Genomic DNA, 26,838 nt, shown 5'->3' with positions numbered 1-26,838 from the left:
CATTTGACAAGCCTTGTTGTTTTCAAGGACAATATATAGTATTAAATACAAAATGTAATAAAGACGTGTTTCAACTTGTTTTATAATAATTTAAGATACACATTGATATGATTTATTTAAAATTCTTAAATTTAGAATAAACCAAAATTTGATAATAAATATTTATAATTAAATTTTCTATTTTTAGAATAAATCTATAATAATTAGAAGTTTTTTATTGTAAAACTTATATTTAATCTCTATTTTTTAGAAATTTCTTAAATAAAAGGAAAAAAGGTGAAGTCTATTAAATGCATCTATTTATAATAAGATTATACTTAATATAAAATTTGATGCATTTATTTCATCAATAATAAAATTTTAAAAATCTATGCATCATAAAATATGGATTGAGGTTTTAAAAGAAAAATTAAACCTTCAAATATTGCTCTATATCTTTAATCTATTTAAATTCTTTTAAAACAATTATTCATGAAAATAAAGTAGCAACATGAAAAAAATATATTCTAAATTTTTAATATACATTTATAATATGTACTAAATTCTATATTTCTTGTATATTTATATTAGCATAGATCTTAGCTTTATCTACTTGATCAAGAACTTCCAAAATCAAAGACAATGGATAATAATTTTTGTGGTCAATTTTTTGAGCCTACAATAATCTATACATATTTGTAACGATGAATTTATTTTTCTTTATAGAGATAACTGGTGTATTTGTTGAAGATTTTGAATTTCTAACAAAAATTGCAAAATTTTTGTGAATGTATTTCTTCAAAAAATTAAATTATTTTTCAAAAAGCTATAATTTAGTTTAAAAGATAATTGAGTTCTTTCTTGAAGATTAATTGCACAATTATAAGGTTGGTGTTTTGGCAATATTTTAGCATTTTTCTTCTAAAAGACATCTTGGTATATTTTAATTTATTTTGAGATTCTACCAAAACAATTATATGAATAAAGACTTTGTGCTATATAAGTAATAAATGTATTTCTTTCTTTTGCAACTTTCATAAATATTTTAGATTCAATAAATAAAGATCTCAATGATTTGCTGGCATGTAGAATAAATCTTAGAGTGACCTTTTATAGTTTTTGATCGATATTAGAATTAAATAATTTAAATTTGGAAAGACCAAGTAATACTAGATATTAAAAATATTAAATTATATTAAAAAGTTATTGGATTTTTTATTTTATATTGCCACTCTTAATGATTTGGTTTCTTCTATAACTTCTCTAGATATAAGAGATTATCTATCAATAACTCCTATTGGAGTTGATTTGATCTCTTTTGATAGTTATGATCGAGAGTTATTCAATTGCAATGTTCCTACAACAATCCGAAATCTTTGTTTTTTAATTTTTTCATATTTAAATTTTTAATCCTTAATTTAATTCTTATTATCTATATGACTTATTTTTCTACAATATAAATTCAAGTAATAATAGCATTTGTCTTTTTCTTTTAATATTAATTCCTTAAATTGAATTATATCAATCTATACAAGTTTTTGAGAATTTAAGAGTTGTTATTACTTGATTTGTTCTTTTTCAATCAAATCTTTGTTTGTATTGCCTTTTAAAGAATCAATTGTCACATAAAATTATATAAATAATAAATTATTCTAATAAATTAACTTTAACATTAAAAACAATAGATAATTGATATTATCTTTCAAACCATATCTAAATTAATTGATAAAAGCCTTATTGTTCCAATTCATATAACATGCAAATGTTTAGAATTTGAAAGAATAGATATTAATTACATGTGATTCTAGATGCAAAGATTAGAATTTTGTTAGTATTATCTTTTTTGAATTGTTCTTCCAAAATATGATTGTAAATATTTCTAAATAGAATTTTAGATTATAAAAGAGTAAAATTTTTCTCTATTAAAGATCTAAACCAAAAAAAATAACACTTTTACATATAAATATTTTTATAAATCTTACTTAAGTGATTTTGTTATGATATTAAGAAAGATGAAATCTTTAAAAAAAAACATTAATATATTATAAAAATCTTTAAAATATTTATCTTATTTTAATAAACTCATCTCACATAATAATCTTTAATTCTTTCATGTTTTTAGTAGCAAGATTTTTTGGATTCATTTGCAAAGTTAATCTACATGTACTTGCTTCTTTCAATTAAACAACTTCTTAGCATAAATGTTAAAATTTATTATTGACTTTTTCTTTAGGCGTAGAAATAATGCTTTTATGATTAAATCTACTAATAATAGATATTTCACTTAAAGAATATTAAAATTATTTGCAGTAATTGCAAATTTATTATTCCTTCTGTAAAAGAAAGCATTAATATTTTTTTTTTCTTCAATCTAATTTAAAATGAATAATAAATTTTCTAATTCAATTTAATAGAAGATAATCTATAACTTCTAATATTAAATAAAAATTTCCACAAAGAAGCATATGCCACTCTATTTTCTTTAGATAATTTTAAAATGAAAAAATTAGTTTAAAGCTGAATGTTCCATAATCTTAAAAAAATCAAATATTTTTAAAAAAAAGTGGAATAATCCACTTTCTTTTTAAATAAAAATAATTATCTTAAGAGATTAGAGAATATTGAACCAAGACTAAAACAATAATAAGGTACTGACAAGACTCAAAATGATATGTATCTTACTTCTATATCTACTAGTTACAAAGAAGATCTTACAGCTTATGTATCAAGTTACAGGTTAATATTAATAAAACTTTCTAAAAGTAAAAATTTCTAAAAAAAAATTAATAATTATGTGGCATATCAATAAAAGTCTAAATATCTCATTTACATCTAAAAAACTTTCTTCAAACTACTTAAAGATGATGTTTTCTTTCTAACATATTTTTATCTATTTTTACTTACTTCTATTTATTACTATTTATTTAAGTAATAAAAAATATGTTATATTTATCTTCTAAAACTTGGATAATATAAGAGATTTTTTTATTATATATATGTATGTATGTATGTATGTATGTATATACATATATGTATGTACATATAAGTAGAAATAAATAGGAACCTGCTAAGTAACTAATATTTTCTTTAAAAAAAAATAACAAAGTTTCTTAAATATAGATGGGATATTTAGATGCATATAGATATGTCACAAAGCAATTAAAAAAATATTCTAAAAGTTCCTTACTTTTAAGAAGTATTGGAAGCAACCTACAACACAACACTTAGGCCAAAAGCCTCTTAGTCTTTGACAAGCTTTTATAAGACCTTCTAGGTAGTCAATAGACATGTACGAAAACTAAATAAATAAATAAACGTTCGTTTCAGTTGTAGCCCCAATGGCGGTAAGCAAGGAATGGACTGATCGATCATCCACCAAAGCATAGGAGCAATCCGATCTAAGCCAATCCGATCCCATCCAATCTCATCCAAAGCCCCCCTTTTCCCGTGAATCCAACCCAATGCAATGCAAGCAGGAGGACGAGGACGAAGCCAAACTTCGGCGCTTGCTTGCCAAGTCGGATCGAAGGGGCACGAGCCCTAAACACACGCGGTCATAGATAACCGTGCTCCATCTCCACCACCTCCTTTGATTATGCACCCTATTCAGCACAAACCCTACTAATTACAGAAAATGAAGGGAAAGGCTTCTCATGCTAGTAATCTAGGCGTAGGAAGGGAAAGAAAAAGAAGAAGAAGAAGACAGTCCTAAAAGGCGCAACAGCAAAAAACCACCTTCCCTCCTCCTCTTCCGCATCCTCAGCAACGGCTGTCCTGACGCAACACCATTCCTTCTTCATCTCCTCCTCCGCCTCCTCCTCCAAACTTTTTCTTCGTCGTCTTCTTCTTTGTCTTCGGCTTGTGAATCGTCTCTCCGGATTTCCTTTCAACTGGCGCAGATGGGATGAAACCCAATTTCAGGACGGAGCGCAGGACGTGTGTTCTCCCAGCCTTCATTTAGCACGTCACTTTTCGATGTTCGAACCCGGGTCTCGCCCACTCCACCTGGTCCCACACGGCTCTCGATTAGAACTTCCCAGGTAGAGCAAGATCCCCATTGGCTGTTGCCTTCCGAATGCGGCTTCTGATCTCGACCGTCGGATAACGATCTAGCCCCTGCCCTTGGGTGCGTGCTATGGTGGGTCCATCTATTATTATCACCCTAAGTGACTTCTATATAAATATATTTATATTTATATATTTATATGAGTCTGTGTATGTTTATTTATATATATCATACCCAATCTCTCTTTCTCTTTGGCTGCCAGGAGGGATTCAAAGCGTCCTCGTTCGAGGCAGCTTTGAGATCTGAGCTCCACATTCATTGTCTCTCTGCCCCCCCCCTATGAGCCCCCCCCCCCTGTCGACTTTATTTGTATTCATATTTATACATACATGTATGTTTCACTACTTTGTATCATGTGTTCGAAGTCTACAATTATGAAACATCTGGCTAGTTTTATCATGTGTGGAAGATTTGGTGAATTGTGAATGTGCGTATATGTGGATTGATCCCAATGTTTGGACTTGTGAACTATGTTCCTGGTCCCCAGATTTGAACTACATTTTGCCTTGATTTTGTCAACGTAACTATTTGGTTGTGTGTTTGATTAACAAAAGAAGTGATTGTTGTTTTTTAATCTAAGATTGGTGTTTTTTAATCTAAGATTGGTGAATTTGAAGGATAAGTGCACTTAAGAAAATAACATAGAATGTGTTGGAAGCTAAGAAAACATGTGTGGGGGTTGTAACAAAGAGCATTTCAAGCTAACAGAAAAAACTATATATATATATATATATGTGTGTGTGTGTGTATACACACTTACCCTAACAACAAAATACAAATAAAATAAAATCAAAGGTGAAGAGGGAGTGCAAGAAGATCTATGAATTACTTTTCTATGTAGTAGTTAATTAAGAAACCAAGAAAATGACAACATAATATGCCATAATTGTTCATTCGTCCACTAATTATTTCCTTACATGTAAATTATACATTCATTCAATTCTTATAGTATGATTCAATTGTAAAAACTAAATCTTTAATTCAACTATCTCAGAAGACAAGACAGTTGGTATAAAAAAATACAAGATTCTTATGTTTTTTTATTAAATTATATCTTTACTTAAATCCAATACTCACTCACAGTGAATATATATATATATATATATATATATACGTATATATAAAAGATCCACTGTATCCATACTAGGATTTGTTCTTAAAATCTTCATGTGTATGTATGTGTAAACAATAAATAATCAAATGATTGATACTCATTGGAAAAGTGTAATTTGTAAATTTTTCTTCATTACAGTATTTGGTTGTTGTATGTATTAGTTTTAATCACAGAAACTCAATCATAGACAACTTATGGAATGGATTATTTTCACATGCATAACAGGCACCATAGATTCAATATCCATTACTACTTAATTATTCAAATGATATTTTAACTATTAGGATACTAATAAATCTTTGATATTTAAGTTTATGTTGTCAAACTTCAGCTTACAATTCATATACATTCCTTGCCATTTATTTAAATTTTCGTTTTAATTTTTGATACCATTCATTTTGGCTAGTCTACCTAAGTCTAATCTCATAAAATGAAATAGCATGTAGAGTTGAAATACTATGAAATAATGTTGTTGGATGGATGGTATAGATGTTTGTTACACCTTTGGATGGTTGAGAATCAATAGATGGGTATTTGGTTTTTCCATCATTGCAAATCAATATTGCACAACAACATGCATTTAAAGAAGAAAACAAAATTGGTGAAGTAATTTTAGGCAGTCAAAACACCTTGTACATAATATTAATGGCTCTCTATACTACTAATGTTCATGTTTGTAAGTTATGTGAAAAAAAATTCATGTAAAGCACTGGACAACTATAACAAAAAAACAAAAAAAAAACAATGCAACAGTCTCAGTGCCAATATAGTTATTGTGTAGTTTACAATAGAGGACAAACAAAGTTAATGATCCAAACCATTGATTTTGAAACTAAGAAATAGTAATACTAATAAACGAGTAAATCATAAGCATGTGGTTTTACCAAAGTAAGTAACAATTTGCAATGTGAGGAGAAAGATGCAAGTTAAATATAAGATGATATATGCTAATTTGTTTGGTACTCTGTAATACAATGGCTATTTATTTTTAAAATAAGCTTTTTTCTTCTCCAAGGGATTGTCATCTGATATTTGTTATATTTTTTCAAAGAATGAACAAATGGCCCACTTGCCTTTTTATGGGATGTTTGAATCTGGTTAACTATCTTGATCTTTAATTCCTCCTCAAAAATTTCTCATTCTTGGTGTATGTAAGTTTTACCATATCCACATCATGTAGTCCATTGTCATCATTTGTGAATGTTTAATGCAAGTGAACTTGTGTATCACTATGATAATAATTCTTTTGATATAACTAATCCCACATGAAAGAAATGTTTTCTGACATATGTAAGATTTCTGTACATAGTCTCATTTATATTTAAGTCAAGGAAAGTCAAGTTGACCCAACACTTTTTCCAACAGTAGATTTAAGAGAAAAAAAAACATTGATATACATTAAATAAAATAAATAATAAATAAAACCAATTAAACAAAGAAGTCATGGAACAATCTGCCAAATGCAATACATAAAAAAAAGTTTGGTTTGACACTCTAGTAAATTATATATTTATATACAAATGCACACAATAAAAAGTGCTCAAGTCCATGAATTAAAGTCATCCTATTTTGTTGTCAAAAAATCTGAGATGTTCCCTTCACTTCAAGCAGACCATGTGCTTCATCTTTGTAGAGCAAAGACTTTTGAGACAAAGAGAAGAAGTTTGAAAAACAGGAAAAAAGGAATAAGAAGAAGAACAAAGTAAAGTTAAGTCAGGGACTATATTATTGTATTTTCTATTTGTTGATAGGGGTTGGATGACTTTATTTATATTATTCACTTTATTGGGAAACCCACTCATGAATAGTAAACATGAAATAGAGTTTATTCCGAGAACCACACTTTTGGTTTAATCTCAGGGGTTGTAAGCTTTGTACCCGACCAGGAGAACCTCAAGTTTGCTACTACAATACCCATTTTCAACCTTTAAATGGGTAGTCACTCCCATCATCCATATAATATTCTAGGTTGGCCACACCGTCCTAGAGCTGACCTTCCTTCTATTTCATCCTTTCAATTAATATTGTTTATATATATATTTTATTTATTTATTTATTTATTGATCTTGGATAAAGTTCCAACACCATATGATTCAAAGCATGATACTCTCATCACTATTTCAATGCAAGAATTAAAATCATCCCTTCATTTTTCTTCTTTTATTAAAAAAACACATGACAGTATTGCAATGGTGTACCTTTGCATGGAATTTAGGATATTTGGGATAATGTGGCACTTACTTCCAAATCATTGCAGCAAAGTGATGGATCCCAACCTTGCCTTTAAAATAAAATGAAATAAAAAACAAACAGACAAAAAATTTAAAAATTAATGAAAAAATGCAAAATGTAGAATCTCAAGGTAAACATTGACCATGCACAGTTGTGAGCCACAACATTTGGGGTGTCACAGGTGATGATTTTGTGAGCATGGGTGAAAGACAATTTTGCATCTTAAAAAACCAAATGGATGGGCTCTACAATAATAATAAAATAAAAATAAAAATAAACTGTAATGTACTTGTTCACATGTTATTATCAAAATATGTCATAGTTTTCTGTTTACTTGTATTGTTGACTTGCTAAACCTGCCAGGGCTTTTAGGGTTCTTTTATGAGTTAATCAGGAGTTTTAGTGTGCAGCCCAATAATGAGGAGAATATTTCCCAAGCCCACATTTTGCCAAATAGGATGTGCTTATGTGCTTCACCTGTTCTTCTGTGTATTATGTCCTGATTGACTTACAACCATTTTGATCCATGTTGGTATATGTTTGCAGCGTTTTTACTATTTGTGGTTTTGTTGGGAGTTTTATAAAGCAGCCCATGAAGTTGGAAATACATGCTTGACTAAGTTTTGGAGTTGGATTGCTAAGAAGGGAATGTGACTGATGCTCGTAAAAGTTCCCCAGCCGAGCTCACAAGTGAATGTCAAAGACTCCTTTTAATTTTTTATTAATTGGCATATTGATTTGTGAGTATTTTACCATCTCTTTCTCTCTCTCTCTCACCATCATCTTCCATGATAGTAAACCATTGTGGTAAGTTTGTTGGAAAGTGAATGGAACAACAATCTTGTGTGGAACTGTCTCATAAGCTTGGCACCCCTAATAACCCATGTGTGGTGTTTCTTTTCTTTTGTTTCCTCCTTGTATCCCTTGTGGAATGATGGACCACTGTGGTAGACTATGCATTCAAATTCATAGAAATTGCACTTGACAACAAAAAAAGAAAAAAAAAAAAGCTGACAAGAGCAGGGGCGACAATGTCAGAGCATCCGCACCGGTTGGCGCCAACGCTCGCGCCATCCCGGTGGATGGCGTGGCGGCATGGCATACGGGCCAAGGCGACCCCCACCCGTTGGCGCCAATGGGGCGGCAGAAGAGGGGGGTGAGAGTGGGCCCAGGTGGAGCCGGGCCTGGCCTCTACCGACCACAAGAAGGGGTAGTCGGTATAAGCAAGGCCCGGCGCCACGTGGCAGTCCCAGAAGGGCTACCGTATGGGCCCCACTGCAAGGACGGGTCCGGTCAAACCAGGTTGTTTGCAGGGCAGGCTGGCGGCCAAACGCCCAAATCGGGCGTCGCCGTTCTCTCCCCCGCCCTCGAGCCGCTGTTGGCGGGGAACTTTTTTGGGGGGAGGGATCGTGGCCGCCCGATGGCGCGAGCGTTGGCGCCACCGGTGGCCATGCTCTGAGGAATCCGTTCCAAGATCTAACAGATATCAATGAAGAAGAGAAATCTCAAACCCGCAAACTGAAAAGTGCTGTTGTATTTCGAAAGCATCGCTTGTACGAGGTTTGGGTTTGGTCTCACAACCCAGGTTGATGGGATTGATTGAATTGTGGCCCCCATTGGTGAAGCGGGCAACCAGAATCCAACCCCCCATTTCTATTTCCTCTCCTCTTAAGAAGAAGCTTTTTAATGTACTCATGGTCAAGCAAGCAGAGCATCTTGCCTTCATTCGGGAACCAGCACAGCACCGAACGAACGTTCACCCCCCCCCCACGCGGCGTCAGACAGCTGCCTCTTCTTCCCATGTTCATAAGTGGGTTCCACTCCTATGACCACACCATACCCCAAAACCGCGTACCGACATGCCTGCCCCTGCTGCCCTTAAATAAACCCAAAAGCTTCGCAATAGGTGCTGCCCGATTCTCCGGGCTGCCCGCCATAATTCTCTCGAGTCTACGTGTGGGGTACATGATCTAGCCCATACGGCGACTTGTGCAGGCAGGCATCTAGTCAGCCGCTTCTGCTCATATCCGATGTCTTCAAAGCCCATTTTTCATGGTTCTTCGTTTCTCTGTCCCCACCTCTCTGGTTTCAGAAGATCTGCCATAGAATTGGGTGCCTGTTCATATTGGATGTAAGTGAATAGTGCAATTCATTCATTCATTATCATATCTCCAATGTCACAATCCTTCCTTTTGTTTAAAAGAATATAAAATCGTACACGTTGTGTAAAACAATGTACACATTGTACGATACATCACATTATACTTTGTAAGTTTTGGGGAGAAAATTACTAAAATCCTTCAGGATGTACGAAGACTAGTGCCTTACGTTGATGATTTCACTGACCATTTAGTGTTTCATGTTTCAGTATCTTGCTCTTCAGTGAGTGATAATTGATGCTGGAGTAGTAGGTTTGCTAGAAGCTGTTTATATGGTTTTTCTTTTCTTTTTTTCTGTTTTTAAAAACTGTCTCGTTGAAATATCGACACATGGAAAACAGAAAATAATTCCGAGTTTTAGTTGAAGTGCCTAAATGGATGGATGAGTGCACATACACTAGTGGTAAACAAACTTTATTTTTTTATTTTTACATAATATGTGTATTTTTATTTATTCATCACTACTTTAGATGCGTTGATAATATTCTATCAGTAATTGTATTATTCTTTTTTATTTTTATTTTTTCATTTCAGAGCAACATGATTTAACCGATTCTAAGATACAAAACTCTGTAACGACGAAAAATCACCGTTGAGAACATTTATTTAATTACCGTGTTTTGATGAACAATGGACGTCCATTTGGAAACATCCATCAAAGCAATCTTTCCCCACTATATACATCTTCAAATATCTCATTACATAATATATTTAAGTTTCTTTCCTGCACTGAACTTGGCTGTTGGTTGCACTAATTGCATGCACATCATCCAGTAAAACGGTGGACATGATTCTTCAAAGCATCATCTCAGTTCAGAGATGTCAGAAAGAAATCAATAAGAATCTTCGCCTCCTCCCCCCGAGTGAAAAAAAAATATGACCATAGTGAACATCACTGAAATAGACGTGCCTACTGAGTAATAATGTGTCGAGGTGAAAAAGCTTGTCAAGAGCGGAATTCCAGTCAGAACATGCTCACCACTGCCTTCATTCGAGGGGTCTTCTAGACATGGGCAGTTAAGGGACATGGCGCGCAAACACACGTACTCACTCACTCTCCCCACCCATGAGAAAAGTGGACGTGCCATTCATTATTCATTCCCTCTCCTCCGAGCCTCATCCCCGATGTCTCTTCTGAGGAGGCCCGCACAATTCAAACAGGATGGAGGAGGGAGCATGCAACGGCGTGGGCATTTTTGTAGTTGTTGTTGTTCTGGCTAACTGGATCCTGTCCATGTGGACCCCAGAAAGAAGGGAAGTGAGGTGGGGGTGGGGCTGTGGCGGTCTCGGAGGAGGAGGAGGAGGATTGCGGAGGTGGCAAGGAGGGAGGGTCTGACAGAGTTGCAGCAGGTACATTGGGATCACACCACCATTCAATGTCTGCGCTCTATGTTTGGCTTTTAGATCTAGCGCCCACCCTCTCACCCATGTTCCGCCTCCTCCCTCTCATGTTCGACGCGTTGGAAAAAAAAAAAAGAAAAAAAAAAGAAAAAAAAGAAGAAAAAACAGCCCACCTCCAAACGGGAGAGATAGCGAGAGAGCGAGAGACTGTACCGATTCGTTCATCCATTTTTATATTTTTCTATTTTTATAAATATATTATTCTCCTCATGTTTGCATCCACTTTCATCTAAATGACTATTTGGGTGTTTGGAATTGGTGTCAACGCAGCATTTTTGTATCCTCTGCGGAGTGGGGTACCTTTGGCCATATTTCATCACCCTGCCAAGTTGTGATTTCCTTTCATTAATTTTGTTGTTGTAGTTATAATTACTACTGATTGGTCCATGCTGCCTTTTGAAAAATAAATTATGTTCTTGCCCTAGAGATAAAATATTGACATTTTTTTCTTAATACTTGATATGGTTTTTACAGAAGAAGTGGGAAATTTTCAAAATACCAAACTAAACCCATTCCATTTTTGTATAATAATCATAATCGACTGAAAATTGGATGTTTTTGGTATGTAAAATAAATAAATAAATAAATAAAAACCCTGCAGTGAAATCCTATTATACCATTTTTACTTTAAATGCATGCAACAAACGGGGAGGATGTTCTCTACGTTTGAACATCGATTGCAGACTCGTCAACATAAATGAATAAATGGGTACCATTATAAAAGTTATTAACATTGTTGTTGTCATCGTTCCACGAAGACGATGGCATGTTTGACGAGTGCGATGGATTTATCGTTGAGTTTCCTCCTCTGACCCATCAGGCATCTTCAGTGAGGACGTCGCATATCCCCAAAAGCAAGAGCCAGCGGAGATGGACGAGAGAGAGATACGTGAGAATGGAAGTAAGACTCTCAAAATGGGTAGGCAAGGTCTCCCTGGGCGCCGCTCAAGGCACAAAAAGGAGGCCGCCACCACAACCACCACGAGGGGGACCATGGCCTCTTTTTCTCCTCCTTATGCTTCTCCTTCGTCTTCGTCTTCTGCTTCTGCTTCTCTTCTCTCAGGCTATTTTAGGGCCTCGGCGCTTCGCCGGCGCCTTGCAGTGTGGCAGAGCAGGCTTTTCTATCTATCTCTGCCACGATTCTCGACCTTCTCTGACAGACGTTCGATTTCACACCCTGGATCTCCTCTCTCCCTCTTTCTCACTCGCGCGCTTTGTGTCTCCCTCAACTGGCTGTGTCTCTCTCTCGCCAGCTCGTACTTATCCCTCGTCGTCTCGCACCCTCAAAGGATATATTCTCGCTGCATTCGCTTCCACCATTCTCGCTCCGCTAATTCCAGTCTCCGTGCACCACTTTCCCTTTTGTACCACATTTTCGTTCTTCATTCCCACCTATTGAACACACCCTGTGTACCCATTCGAAGAGTACAGTGTATCATCCCCCCCATCACCCTAACAAAAAAACAAAGACGATGATAAAATAATCTTTTACTCAAACAAGAGCTGACAGGAGTAGAATCTTATACAGAAACTGGTTTAGGGTACACACGTGGGTTGTATTCATCTCCTACCACTCAATCCATTGCTGAATAAATCAATGAAGTGTGTACATGAGATGAAGAGCATGGAATGCAAAATATATGACAATTCTTCACTACGCCTGAGCTCACACTTTTTTTTCGTAATAGTAATGTTTAGCACAAGTCTTATCTTCTTCTTGAAATGATCCCTTTCCAAGTTTCGTCTTTCTTCCAACATATCTCACATTCTGTACATGAAACTGCATCATGGTTTTCAAGGGGGCCTACTGGAGATGATAACCATGTGAGTACCATAACTCATTCGTACCAATGACAATGGATGGACGTAGTTAGACCACACGAGATAGTTACGAATGGAATAATCCATCCATCCATCCATCCGTTCGAAGGCCCCTGAATCAGAAGAAGTCGAAGAAGACAAAGAAGAAGAGAAGAAGCGAGGACCCGTTTTGGCAGCACCATGGCTTTTGATTGAACTGGTTCATCGTTTGGGATACACACATATCACCACTACCTGGCAAGGGTGCACGGTCCCGGGCACTCCGGGCAGCGGGCAGACCCAGATGACGGAAACAGCGCCACCCGTCGCTCCCCCTTCGCGGCGAGGAGGTGGTAAAAATAGAGTAGGAAGTAAAGGACCAGGGATGGGGGGTGTTGGTGACGGCGATGGTGAAAATTTGGAAGTGGGGAGTGAGTGACTGCGCAGGAAACGTAGCCGGCAGCGCTGCAGGGAGGCACGCAAGCAGGCAGAGGCACCAGTGGGGATGGAACCAGGGAGGAGGAGGGTCCCAGATGAAGTCACCAAGTCACTCACTCACTCACTCGTCTTGCCCCCTTTCTTCTCAGAATGCTGTAATTGTGAGAATTCCATCTCATCTTGTTTAGATCTCGTGGCTTTGTGCACCGCGCAACATCCAGCATGCAACGCTAACTATCTTACAAATCCAGGCCCTTGTCTCGCAAGGCCCGATTTCGGGGGGCGCAAATGAGAGACGCGGATCGGATTCCGTTTGTGGGTTTATTACGAGAATTGTCAAGTGAGGTAGCAAGGAAAGAAGGAAAGAAGGACATCGTGGTTTGGATTACCTTGCAGGTGGGTTCAGTTGAGAGAGAGAGAGAGAGAGAGAGAGAGAGAGAGGGGGAGAGAGATCACATGCATAGTGCTGTGGCTGGGTAACGACGAGAGCAGGTTATTTTGACGTGACGAGGGACATAAAAGTGCGTACATGGTTGTAAGCAAGTGTCGTAGTGGGGGTAAGGCGGTCACTGTGATGAAAGAAAATTAAGATGGGGTAGACGATGGAGACGGCAAGCTTTGTAAGGAGAAGTATGGGAGGGTTAATGGAAGGTGGAGTATGCAGAATTCTCTTGCGGGAGGAGGTGGTATTGGGAGACGAAGTTTGAGCTAGTTTCGATGTTTTGGTTTGTGTGCCGGGGTTTGAGTGAGGGCATGCAGCATTCTTGAGCTGTTGCATCTGTTGCGGCTGTGTTCTGGAATAGCTACAGGCGCCTAAACAAGCATCGCAGTTTGTGTGGCCACTGGTCATGCTGGGCTTAAGAGTCGGCATCAAGTCCATCATATTCGCAGCCGTCCAGTTTCTTTGGCGTTGGGGGTGCGAAGCTTTTAGATTACTTGCTTCGTTCATTTGCCCAGAGAGAGGGAGAGCGAGAGTGGAAGTGTTGAAATCGGCTCGGTTTGTTTCTAGAACGAGCTTCTCATATCGACATGGTGTAGTTGACTGAGATGGTTAACTGGGTCTTATTTTCCGCTACTGATTTCTTCGGATGTCCAGTTTGAATACTTGATACTGCTTTGAAGCATGTAAAACGCTGATGCGTAGGTTGTACCAGTTTGCTGAAGTTCATCTTTCGAATAATTAGTTTCACTAAAGCAGTCGGTGAAGAGATTCATATTCGAGAGGATGTGAAGTGAGATGAAGGCGCCCGAGTGCCCTCATGTCTCGGCGCAGCTAATTCAACAGAGAATTCTAAAAAACGCACTCCTAAACATAATTGGTGGCAAAATTTTCCTGAAACTGCTCGATTAAGTACATCATAACCTAATCACTGACCACGAGAGTAACTGATTGCAAAGCCTGCGACTTAGCTGGGGTTCTGGGACTTACTTGCGAGTTGTATCTTTCTATGTGTACATGAAAGGTTTCACTTCATCTATGGCTATGCTTAGACAACGTGGATGATTTGTCTGCACGTGTGTGCAGTCTACTGGTCTTTGAAGTTAGTTTCTTCCATTTTGTTTAGGAACGCCAATTGTTGTGCAATGTCAGATTGTGTGTGTTGAGCTTGTGCACAGCTAGCTATGGGGAGCTGACTCCAGAAGTATGTGTGCAGGGAACGTTTAAGGATTAGAAGCAGATTAGAAGCAGGAGTGGTTACAACGGCAAGCAACGATGTATGGGTACGGGGGTGGCATGATGAGGGGCCCAATGATGAACCAGGGGTTGTCCAAAATAGATGATCTGGACTATGAGCTATGGCACGCATGTGCAGGGCCTCTTACGTCTCTGCCTCCAGTAGACAGCCTTGTGATTTACTGGCCACAAGGGCATATTGAGCAGGTGTGTGCTGTTTCCCTCCTCAACGCAGCGATTATGTGTCTTCTTTGTGAGCTACTACAAGTTTTTGCCTTTTTTGCAGGAATGTATGCATGTTTTTTGACCGTCGTTTGTATTCTTCATTCTATGGCAAGGAAGATCAGTTCACGCTGGTCCAGGTTTACATCATTATTAACGAAGCCTGTCTGTGAACTGTCAGGTTATTGCATGTACGCCAGATTCAGCCGGCGCTGCGGATGTCCGAGAAGCATCTAGTCATTTTAAGTTGCCCTCTCATTTGCTTTGCAGGATAGGCCAGCTTGAACTACAAGTAAGTGACACGATCACCGCCTTGGGCACATGCTTCACTTTTCTTTTTCCTTTTATTTATTTAATTTTTTATAATTGCAGTTGGCATGACAAAGTTAATTCATTCAGACATTCTAGAAACTAAACCCTCTAATATGGGGTAACAATTTTCAGTGCAACCAAGAGAATCTTGTTGTTTTAATGAACTCCTTGTTGGTGATTGTGCAGGCCGATCCTAATACTGATGAAGTTTTCGCGCAGATGGATCTTCTTCCTCAAGATGAGGTTTGTATTACTAATAAATCACCCACATACCCGCGCCCACACACCCAGAGAGAGAGAGAGAGAGAGAGAGAGAGAGAGAGAGAGAGAATTTGTGTGGTACCATAATGTGCACAGCTTTGGGTACTAGTAACGGTTCGCGTGTTTTTACACTCCAGGGTTCGGTGACGAAAGAGATGAAAGAAGCTCCCTCTGCAATCAAGCAGAGCAGCGTTAAGATGTTCTGTAAAACTTTAACAGCTAGTGATACGAGCACCCATGGAGGGTTTTCAGTTCCCAGAAGATCAGCTGAAGACTGCTTGCCTTTACTTGTGAGTGGGTCTGTCCACACTTCAGATCAAGGAATGACATCATAGATTTACGTGGTCATGAGTGGAATGTGTTTCGAGCACTGGCTGGTAGCTTATGCCTGCTTGGACTTCTTGCTTCTGGCTTGCTTCCTTTTCTGGACGGCTTTGGATGACATTCAGTACCTCATGATGCTAGTCTTTACATTTCATGTGTCTTTGCTTGAGAGGTCTTACCTAGTCTTGGATTTGTACGTCTGACTAGAATTTCTTTTTTACTGAATTAGGACTACAATATGAATCCTCCATGTCAAGAATTGGTGGCAAAAGATTTGCACGGACAGGAATGGAAGTTTCGACACATCTATCGAGGTATTGTAATATCAAAGCATTATATGTTGATATTCTATTTAATGCGGATTAACGATATGGATAGTATCCTCGTATGAACTTGACTTTCTTGCGCTTTGGAGACAGTTTTCATCAATCTTTTTTTGCCTCCTCCAGGCTATCCTCGCAGGCACCTTCTCACAACAGGTTGGAGCACCTTTGTTTCTGCAAAGAAGCTAGTTGCTGGAGACACTGTCATATTCCTTCGGTGAGTTTGTATTAGTGCCTCCCATTCTCGCATTCTCACTCTTAAAGTGTTCTGTAGCGGGTGTTCAATGACCTTTGAAACGCCCAATGCCATTAGTGGTTGCATGGTTGTGACCCGGTATTGGTCCGAATGCATCTTTGTGATGAACAGTATATTGCTTCTGTAGCTTAGATTAGATCGCGATTAGTTGGTCTTTCATGTTTCAGAACACTTTTATTTTATTTTATTTTATTTTACTGATTCTAGTTTTGAAAAGGAATGGTGATGTTGCTGCGGACACTGAACTGTTAGTGTTGAGCAGGGGAGAAAACGGTCAGCTCAGAGTTGGAGTACGAAGGGCTTCGAAGCAACAGCCACAAGCACATTCTACCTATTTCTCGAGCACCAACCTGCATCTTGGTGTCTTAGCAGCCGCTTCCCATGCCTCTCGGGAAGGAATGCGATTCAGCGTCATTTATAACCCCAGGTTCTTTGAATGGAGAGGAGTTAGTGATGTGGATTAGCAATAACAGTTCTGCACTATTTGAAGTGGAATCTTAGACTATTCCATTAGTTAAAAGGCTATCTCAGTCGGATCAATGGCCCTCGTACTTTGGATCCTGTTTCATCATTTCCGATGCACGCAACGGTAGCGTTTCCATTTTTATGCGTTCAAATCATGGCCTTTTTCAATTTCAATCCTTATAGATACTACCTTCTTAGTCTTGACATCTGTTGGAAATTAAAGGTTGTCTTGAATGCATGCAGGACCAGTCCATCCGAGTTTGTGATTCCGTATCACAAGTTTTTGAAGGCCATGGACTATAACCTCGCAGTTGGGTCCCGTTTCAGGATGAAGTTTGAATCAGAAGAATCTTCTGGGAGGAGGTGCGATGCTTTCGTTCTCTTACTGCTGGTTGTGTTAATTTCTTCTTTCTGTCTCCCTGATGGGGTGCCAAATGAATAGACTGTCTCAATGTTATTTATGGTCTTTCAGGTACGCTGGCACAATTACCGAAGTAAATGATGCTGATCCTCTGAGATGGCCCAACTCACTGTGGAGATCAATGAAAGTAGAGTGGGACGAAGTTATTTCAGCTAGTGATAGGCACGAAAGGGTTTCACCATGGGAGATCGAGCCATTTGTGCCGATCTCAACTTTGCCCCCTCCTCTAGGGGGGGCGCGGCAGAAGCGTCGCTCACCTACTCTTGTGAAAGATCCCCTTCTGGGTACTTTCATCTGAACTGGGCTGGCATGGGTGTTAACTTTCGAGATGCATGATATATGAGCTCTCTTCATGCCTGTATTGCGCTCATTCTTTCTTGTCTTCTTAATAGGGTTTATGGATTTTAGACTAAACACGCAGGACCTTTAATTCTTTAGATGTGCGACTTATTCTGGCGAACTTGATATGTGCAGGAACCAGCCAAAGTGTGCTAGATTCTTATCAGTCGAATAAACTGTTTAAGGTCCTGCAGGGCTTTGACTCTCGCAATGAATTTAGTATGGAAGATGAAGAGGATGAAGATGTAGTCTGTTCTCGAAATACCTCGTGGAACGTCAAGCCCGAGCCACCACCAAAGACTGTACCCCAGGCAATGCCTGCGCAGCAAAGCTGGTTCCCACGTGCAGATATGCCATCCTTTGGAGTTCCTGTTGCTCCACATCAGCCTCTTATCAGCCCTAGGGTGCCATCTGAGAATATGAATTTGCAGCTGTCTGTAAACCCTGCCAGCTCAGAGCAAGCTCCTGGCAATGATCATTCGTCTGCGTCCTGGTCAGACTTTAGTGGTGGTTGTCTAAACTTCAATTGGCTTTACAATGCATCTACACCTCGTCCAGTTTTTGAGAGAAGCAACCTGCCTACCACCTCGCTTAACAATGAATCGGCATCAAAAATGTTGCCACCACAAGTGATACCACCTTTTGAAGCGAGGGACAAAGTGGAGTTAGTGAAACTGCGTACTACTCCTGCGTTGGTGCAGCCGTGCAAGTTGTTTGGATTTGATCTGGCCGACAAGAAAGTACCTTCCTCTGTGACGTTAGCGCCATCTCATGGTGAGGTCTCTGAAGTAACAGTTGAATTACTTAGAACCGATCTTACGTCTGGAGGCCATCTTGGAAACAAGCTCACAGCTGAAAGTTGCCAGGCGACCCAGGCGCATGTTACTCCGATGAGAAGTGGCATTAAGGTGAGATTGGGGAGTTGCAATCGTCTAGCCCTATCTTTGATTTGTCTTCGTCGGGTGTGACAATTGTAACATTTCATAAGAGCTGTTTTATTTATTTTTTTAATCCCTTGAATGCTGAAAGCAAAGATATTGATTTGCAGGTATATCAACCAGGGAAAGTCGGTCGCACTATCGATCTTAAAAAGTGTGAAAGTTACACTGGTCTGAGGCGAGTGTTGGCAAATCTCTTCAACCTCCAAGGGCAGCTGGATGATGTTACCAAGGGCTGGCAATTGGTGTACACAGACCACGAGAACGATGTTCTTCTCGTCGGAGACGATCCCTGGGAGTAAGTCTATTCAATCATGTGCCTCGAGAATGTTTTTGTTCGATGTAAAACTTTTAAAGCGTGGTGATTCATTAGTTTGCTATTTTGGCGCAGATTCCCGAAATGCCTCTTGATTAGTTTGTGTTTTTGTACAGGGAGTTCTGCGGATGTGTACGGAGTTTGAAGATTTTATCTCCACAAGATGTTGCTGGGCAGAGTGTGGGGAAGTTTCCCACTAGCAGCTGCGAGAATGATGATGGACGACAGTAGCAGCTAATGGAGGTCCGCTTAAGTGACCGCGGCACAACTGTTAATACTGCTGTCCTTTTTATTTTTCCTTTTTTGAAATTTTGACTGCACCCCCCTGAATTACAGTTGATGGCTATGGACGAAGGCGTTTTCTCCTCTTCAGGAGAGTTTTGGACTTACGGAGCCTCTTCTTTGTACAGAACCTAGAACAGGCGGTGATGGGACAATGATGAAAGACGTAGGATTGTATACAGCGGCGGACGAGATTTACGGTTATCTATAGAGCTCTCAGTTCACAAGAGCTGAAAGACACAGTTATCTCAGTTAAATGGTGTGTGCACCGTTGGAGTGCTTAATTCTCCATGCTTTGTGAATGTGGTCCTTGAGGAAGGCAGTCGCTTCTCATCTTCATGGAATGTACATGTGCCGGGTTTAATTGACAGTAGCCATTGTATTTCGTCGTGTTGTTGCTACATGTAGTAGCACGGTAGTTAAGATTGTGGACGAGACAACGCTTGAAGTGCCTTTCAACTAGGCCCTGGAACCGCACGCTTTGAACTAGATATTGTCCTATTCACAGAGTGGTCGTATGCGAGGTGAGCAAGGTATATGTATTACTTTGTATGCCTCTCTAACCGTTGGAATTGAATCAGGGGATTGAATCAAGATGTTGATTTTACACATTCTCCTTCCATTAAGTAAATCTGGATAAAATCAGCCATTGTGGGTGGGGTCACTTGTGTAATTGGAAAGTTCCAAGACTCGCTCCTGGTTTTAATCTAATTTTGTTTTATGATTGCATCATCTGATCATAGAAGTAATCTACTGCATGGTTCCATTTGTTCTGTATGGTATCTTGCATTGACACCGTTTTATCGGAACAAGGATGTAGATTTTGCTTGGTACAAGGGGGCCATACCGGTTCTTTTGCTTGCCAACCACCAGCTGGCCATGATCTGCCAATGGGTGGCTGGCACGTGAGCCTGGTTACCTTTGCACAAGACTCCCTGGTTTTAGTTTTAGTTTATTTATCATTTTGGAGTACATTGAGCACCGTCTTTCATCCAGTAATCTATGTTTTCGTATTGTCTGTGATCCACTTAAGGTCGACGTCCTATTCCATGGAATTAGCAGTTGGTGATTTGGGGCCCTACATTGATAATTCTACTCCGCACCAACTCATTGCTGAAACCTTCCTCGTTGTATTTCCTTTCCTCTTACGTGGAGATGTTGAAACTGATGGATAGGAACGGATGGTTCGCTCTTGTAGCTGAGAGCCAAAAGTGGTTGGATTACAAAGCCCCTCAACTACTCTAAATTTATCATTTGTGATAAAGGAACATACCTGAGGTTTTCACATCTATTGTGATATTTCAAAACATCTTGACAGAGTTACTGTGGACCACAACAATCCCCTAACTACCACATGCAGCCGCCTAAACGCCAGTAGATAAGGGAAACAGTTTTGATTCCATAGGAACTTGTGTAAAGTGGTTGCACGCGAAGGCATATGACTTTTCTCCACGTATTCAAAAGTCCCCAATTGTGCTGTTTTTAGAGATAATCTTCAGTTGATTGTTTAGTTAACAGCAGAGACAGAACATAATGAGTACACTACTTTAGAGCTGTCACAAGTTATTGATCAGGAATTTTCTTGGAACAATTTGTTTACAAAACTTTTATAATGCTCTGACTCATCAGTACAACCTTAAGTAAAGTAAAGAGATAAATGTAGATAGATGAATTAGCATAATTGGATTAAAAAGTTCTTGTAAATCTCTCTGTGGTCCTGGGATACGTTTCTGAAATCAACTCTTGGTACTCGCACCATTGCAAGCCCAGATATCACAGGCTGATAGACGACTTAGGGTTAAAACTGGAGGCAAAGACAGGCAAACTGACTCCTAATGAAAGGGAGCAATACTTGGAATTTCGCAAGTGAACAATGAAAATGTGATCATTGAATTCCTTTTGACAGGTTCTTGATTCGAACGACAATGAGCACCATGTACAGATTATTTGTAATAAATCACGGGAACAGAAGAGAAGTGTCGCCTACCAAAAAACTGCATCGATTGATGATGCCAGACATCCATAAAAATTGGCTACTAGCCTACCTTGCGATATAATGTTACAGTGGCCCGGAAGTGTGGTTTTTTAAGTGCAGATCTCCCTTTAAAATGGAGCTCATAGACCAACCAGGAATACTCGACGTTTTGGGGTAAGTTGTCCCCACTAATTCGTTTAAAAAATTCAGAATCTAACTAAATTTCGTGAGCTTAGACTCCGCCCTCCTTGCGTCTGCTTCACCCACCTTAACACAGGTGAGATTACTGTTGAGTCTGTAAAAATCCTGCAAGGCACTCAAATCGAACCAAATTAATCGCAGTGCAGCCTTTGTGGATACAACTGCTTTTGATTGCTTAGAGGAAATTGCTCCTAAGTTGTGCAAAATATGTTTACCTGTTCTTAGCCTTGTAGTGCTTCAATGTTTTACCCTCCTTATAACTGGCTTCTTTCATAGCATCGCTTCCTTTCAATTCAGAGGGATAACCTGGCCGTCGCCAATACTCTTTCCTCAAAGCTTCCAGAATCTGGTCCTGCACATGAACTCAACCAGTGTCAATCATAAACATGGACAAAACATTCCTAAAACCTTCGCAGAAAGTGTATAATAATTATGTAATCACTGTTGTGGTGCGGAATGTCATAAGTTTACCGTTGGTTGAGAAGCATCGATCCAATGAAACTGTTTCACGTCGCTGTGCTGATCGCTCCGGAACCATTTCAGTTGCTTTTTCACCAGGCTTCTGTAGAAACAAAATAGTTAAAATAAGTTGAAGAAAGTCTCAGTAGTCTGTAGGAGTGGAGAATCGTGACACAACCTGGTTCAAACAAGATTTAAAGGAATATACTCTGAATTTGCTCACACCTTGAGATGTGTTGGAAGCCTGACAGGAATGCCAGGAACCTCTCCTCAGTGGTGTTGCCTCCTGTCCTTCTACAATCCACTAGAAACTCCATTGCCTAGTTTCACAATTGTCATCGGTTAGGTGACTTCAAGCCATTTGTGTGAATGCGACTGTATGGATTCTCATGCGGTCCAATTTATAATTTACTTCAAACGCGTCAACATGACTGTTCCTTGCATTCACGCTTCTGAGAGACTGCACGCTTAAAGGAAGCAGAGGAAATAAAAGCCACGGACTCTGATTGACGAATGATCAGGATGGTAAGTGAAGCCTACTTCCTGGTAGCCGATCCCACGGGATGCGGAACTTGTATCCGGCATCACTCCGATGTCGAGAAGCCATGCAGCCTCTTGTAATAAACCCCGCGGATCTGCATCCACACAATCAAGTCCCGAACCGCACCAGTCAGGTCTACAGTTAATGCACCCAACTAATCCTTATAAAAAAGGAAACAATCAACCGAAGTGGAGCAAATGGAGGCTCCAAATCCTGCAGCCGACCGTACCTACAAGCATATGCTCGCATCGCAGATCGATCCAACGGTAAAGCTCAGCGCGCTGCTGGTAGAGAAAGTAGCACTGGAAATCGTAATTACAGTCCCACTCTGACCCGTCCGTGTGATCAAGCTTGTAGTTGTGAGGGCTTGGAAACACTCCACGGGATTGTCCAGAGACCTGGATTTTCACGGAAAGGTCAGTCCCTCCGGTTGGTGGTTGGTGTTTCCTGATCCATGAAAACTGTGATTGATATAAGGGTGATGAGAAGATAGGTACCAAGATTGCTTGTAGAGCTTGGCCAAAGCGGTGCCAGTCGTTTCGAGCTAAGTTGTACGCAGTGTCAGGATCACCTGCTTGCGCAAGCATGTGCACAGCAAACTCCCAGCCCCTTGAATGGCTAACCAAGCGACGAATCTTGCCTTCAATGGCGGCATTCACTTGTTGAGAAGAGGGATATGATGCTCCAGTTTTTCCGTTCATATACCTGAATTCATTGATAATTGGCAAGGTTAGGAGAGCGAGCTAACGATCTCAATAGGCGTCGCATGTTGCAAATCGGTCACAACAATCTTAGAATGGCGAAAGAACGTGGTGGCACTGTCTGTTGCATTGCGTACCAGCGTAGGTAAGAGCATGTGCCTCCTACAACTATGGGGACGCGGCCGCGGTCGAGCACAAGTTTCGTGGCATCTCTAGCGTCTTTGCAGAATTGGCTGGCTGAGTATTCTGTCCCCATGAGCAAAGAAACATCGGTGAGCGATCACACTCGTCGTGATTCTTTGAGTTCGCAGTCTATTCCATCACTACCTTAATCCTGGAAACAGTTTCCTAAGAAATAGCTGAATAGAGCAATGTGAGAAAATTCCTACTGTCAACCTCGGGGAATGTGCAGTAAACAGGCCTTGTTCACAAACCTTCCGTTGGAGGGACAATATCAACCAGGTGATGCGGGATGCCCTGTACAAGACCGCTACAAAAAATCAAAATTGGTTGCGCATAAAACGACCCAGTCACCTAGCTTCAACTAAGCCGTTAAGTAATCGATCTCCTGTAGCGCACCAATAAAAGCTAAGAGATGAACAATGCAGCTGAATCGTGAGCAAGAATTGAAAGGAGCGATAATAAATTAAAAGTCTGAGAGTCTACTCACCTCCCGTTCATGCAATGGCGTCTTGGCACTTCCGACGTTCAAGCCTTGGTAAACCTGCAATTCAATGACGAAACAACGTTTTACTTGGATGGAACCAAAGCTGAAATCGATTGAACTGTTTCTGACCCTCCCTTCGAAATTTCTTCCAGTAGACAAGACACAGACGCCCCAACTCATCTACTGAGAATCTGTCACCAAATACGTAACAAAAATCCTTCATGATTTGGAAGAATAAAAAGATGCGCGCCGTTGTTATTCAACTTAGCACTAATGGGTTCATGCGCTGGAGTGGATGTTAATCCAACTCTGTCTTGTTGTAACAGTGGAAACCCCCGGTACAAGCAAGAGAGGGATTCAAGATGTTTGAGGTATCCGAGGGGGTTCTTGTAATGACATTCTTGAGGATTAGCCTAATCTTAATTCTCAATAATTAAGCTGAAGTTGCAAGGGCGGCGCAAGCATATTGAATCGGCGCGAAGCTTAATGAAGACTGCGCAGAGGAATAGAAGGGTGTATATATATATATATATATATATATATATGTAACGGAACAAGCTGAATCGAAGTGGCCGCAGGGGGGTCAGACGGTTTAGCAAAAGCAGCTGGTGACACTATTTCTCAACCACAATGCATCCAAATTGAGGATACGTAGCATCTACTTCTTTGTCGGCATGCTCGTAATTGACGAAACCTGTCAGTGATCAATTTAGAAGCCGCTTAATTGCATGAGCGAGTGACAAAACCTCGAGCTTCAGTATCCTGGGCGAGACGTTAAAATGAGACCAGGTCGGACCTGTATCGAGTCCGCACTGATGATTTCCCCGCCAAGCTGCTTGGCCAAGTCTATCGCAACGCGTGACTTGCCGACGGCAGTCGGACCCGCGATGATCACCACGCGACCTTTCTGCGTCCCCAACCCCGTCACCTTGCCGCTGGACCTGCTGTCCACTTTGTCCAGCGTCCCGGCGAATTTCAGGCACGCAAGCTTCGAGGCCCCTCCGCCAGCTTCAGTCAGCAGCCTTGCACTCCAGCCATTCTCGCCGACAGCCACTTTCGCGCGCACCACCACGAGCTCCATCCTCTCAGCCCCACCCCTTTCGACGCTACTGAACCGGTCCTCCCAATGCTGTCGTCCATAATTACCCCCCGCCACTAATTCTCCACTTCTACTGGACAGGCAAGTACATGCTCTTGAAGTCCACATGTAGCTGAATACTTCTTCTTTGGTACCCAATCCCTCAATCCTCCCCGATCCACTCCCCGATCACTTTCCTCACACCACACCAAGATTGCAAATTCTCAACCTCCTTTAAGCCCTCTCACGCCCTCTCATCACTCTGGCACCATGCCGATCGCATCACAACAGAAGAAAGGAACAAAGAAAAAAAGAAGAAAAAGAAGAAGAAGAAGTAGTAGAAGAAGAAGAAACCAAGCACAACTCTCCACCAGCGGGACTTTCAAACATCAACCAGCTCAGCAACGAACTGCGGCGCCGAAGATGCTACTGCAGCGATGGCGACAACGACACGAATTTTGTGGTGACGTAGCCTGAGGTGCACTGCGCCCATGAGTGACCAGCTGCTGCCGCTGCGAGACAGCCAGACAGACAGACGAGAGGAGACGAGGGTGCGTGGGAATGCGAACGATCTGCGTGTGGGCCATTTGCGAGGCCCCTCGGGAGTGCCCTCTCATACATATACTCCTCCCTCCCTCGCCTCACTCCCTCACTCTCCTCACTCCCTTCCTGTCCATGCGGTGTCGCGTCGCTTCCCCTTCACCCGGTCCCGTCCCGGGCACCTTCCGTCCGTCCCCCGCGTCTCGTGGTGGTGCCGCCGGATGCTCCATTGCCTCGTCTTCCACAACCGTCCTTTAGAAATCGGTACGCGAGCTCCTCAGCGCCGCAATCAGTACCCCCCCCCCCCATCACACATCCCAATTTCTTCGCACCCCCTCATTCTTCCTTTCTGCTACTATTTCTCATCCCTCCGCCTCGTCCTTTCTTCAGTCGTTCCTCCTCGGCTATCGAGACTCGTAGCCAGCCTATCGCTCGTCGTCACCTGCGCCGTTGCGTAGGTCACTGTATGCCTTGCACCTGCATCCCGCTTGCCTTTGTCAGGCTCCCCCCTCACGCCCCACCTGCAACAAAATGCCTATTACCCTGGAGCTAACAATATCCCCCCTTTCACTTTCTTTGCAGTGGTGGCATTCCCTGGCCTTCTCTTCCGCTTTCATGAGCAGCAGCCAGCACTGGCACTGCTGCTGCTGGAGATGCTGCTACTGGTGCGAGTCCTGTGCTGTCTCTGTCCCTGGTCTGCGATGCGATGCGCTGTGCAGTCTGAACCTCGCAACGCTGGGCTGGGTTGGATGAGAGTGTGGGGCTGGGGTGGGGTGGGGAGGGGAGGGGGTGTCAGAGCTCCTCCTCCACCCTGTGGCTTCTGCTGCAGCTCATGCTGCTCATGCCTGGCACTATCACTACTAATACTACTGGCAACTACTGCTGCTGCTGCGGTGCTGCTCATGGGTGAGGGTGATGCTTGCTTGCTGGGTATCCCCCCTGGGATTCTGGAATTGTCAAACCCCTTGGGGCGGCTGGCGTCTATATATATGGAGCCAGGGATTAAACACTCCCACCGTGTTGCCTGGTTTTCAATGCCCCCCCCCCCCCAACTCCCCCGTCTTGCCCCGTTCCTTCCTTCGTCGTACCCTATCCTTGTATGGAACCTGCGTGGCTCGCAGTCAGTAACTGGGCCCCATTCCCCTCCCTCGCTCCCTCCTTTTAACTCCCTCCCTCCCTCCTTTTAACTCCCTCCCTCCCTCCTTTAAACTCCCTCCCTCCTTTTAACTCCCTCCCTCCATCTCGCCCTGCATGCAGACTCTCTCTGCACTCGCTTCCTTACAGATACACTGTCGCATGAAGAGTCAATCCCTTCCCTGTTCCATTCCTTTATTTTAATATATATGTATCTGT

At 40.9% G+C, this 26,838-nt stretch overlaps 2 protein-coding genes and 1 long non-coding RNA gene across 9 annotated transcripts; 1 reads left to right on the top strand and 2 right to left on the bottom strand.

Annotated features, from left to right (window-relative positions):
* Nucleotides 1-3,071: 3,071 nt before the first annotated feature.
* LOC149986275 (uncharacterized) lies at nt 3,072-3,941 on the bottom strand. Its single transcript, XR_016501013.1, has 2 exons — nt 3,715-3,941; nt 3,072-3,581 (listed from the first exon to the last, which is right to left on the bottom strand). It is a non-coding gene; the product is annotated as an uncharacterized LOC149986275 (long non-coding RNA).
* Nucleotides 3,942-12,949: 9,008 nt separating this feature from the next.
* LOC112278350 (auxin response factor 1) lies at nt 12,950-19,612 on the top strand. Of its 7 annotated transcripts, none has more exons than XM_024511695.3 (14): nt 13,168-13,585; nt 14,845-15,071; nt 15,268-15,378; nt 15,585-15,641; nt 15,797-15,949; nt 16,213-16,297; nt 16,433-16,523; nt 16,825-16,989; nt 17,271-17,390; nt 17,500-17,732; nt 17,923-18,695; nt 18,836-19,023; nt 19,158-19,284; nt 19,452-19,612. In XM_024511695.3, exons 2-13 carry the CDS (start codon nt 14,904-14,906, stop codon nt 19,270-19,272), a joined length of 2,259 nt encoding a protein of 752 aa, XP_024367463.1. In that variant the 5' UTR covers nt 13,168-13,585; nt 14,845-14,903; the 3' UTR covers nt 19,273-19,284; nt 19,452-19,612. The 7 variants fall into 7 exon arrangements, with proteins under 7 accessions (XP_073387980.1, XP_024367462.1, XP_024367463.1 ...); XM_090247785.1 differs by having other exon boundaries at nt 13,486-14,105; XM_073531879.2 differs by having other exon boundaries at nt 12,950-13,585; nt 19,158-19,612.
* Nucleotides 19,613-21,205: 1,593 nt separating this feature from the next.
* On the bottom strand, nt 21,206-25,575 carry LOC112278352 (tRNA dimethylallyltransferase 9). Its single transcript, XM_024511696.3, has 11 exons — nt 24,664-25,575; nt 23,871-23,924; nt 23,635-23,677; nt 23,338-23,446; nt 22,997-23,204; nt 22,729-22,897; nt 22,499-22,593; nt 22,184-22,278; nt 21,971-22,061; nt 21,715-21,851; nt 21,206-21,604 (listed from the first exon to the last, which is right to left on the bottom strand). Exons 1-11 carry the CDS (start codon nt 25,072-25,074, stop codon nt 21,505-21,507), a joined length of 1,512 nt encoding a protein of 503 aa, XP_024367464.1. The 5' UTR covers nt 25,075-25,575; the 3' UTR covers nt 21,206-21,504.
* Nucleotides 25,576-26,838: the final 1,263 nt, after the last annotated feature.

Source organism: Physcomitrium patens, chromosome 25 (genome assembly GCF_059467195.1).
Source record: "Physcomitrium patens ecotype Gransden chromosome 25, ASM5946719v1, whole genome shotgun sequence".
In the NCBI taxonomy this organism is placed as follows: domain Eukaryota; kingdom Viridiplantae; phylum Streptophyta; class Bryopsida; order Funariales; family Funariaceae; genus Physcomitrium; species Physcomitrium patens.
Note: the sequence above shows the minus strand (reverse complement) of the source record. Positions and strands in the feature narration are given on the sequence as shown.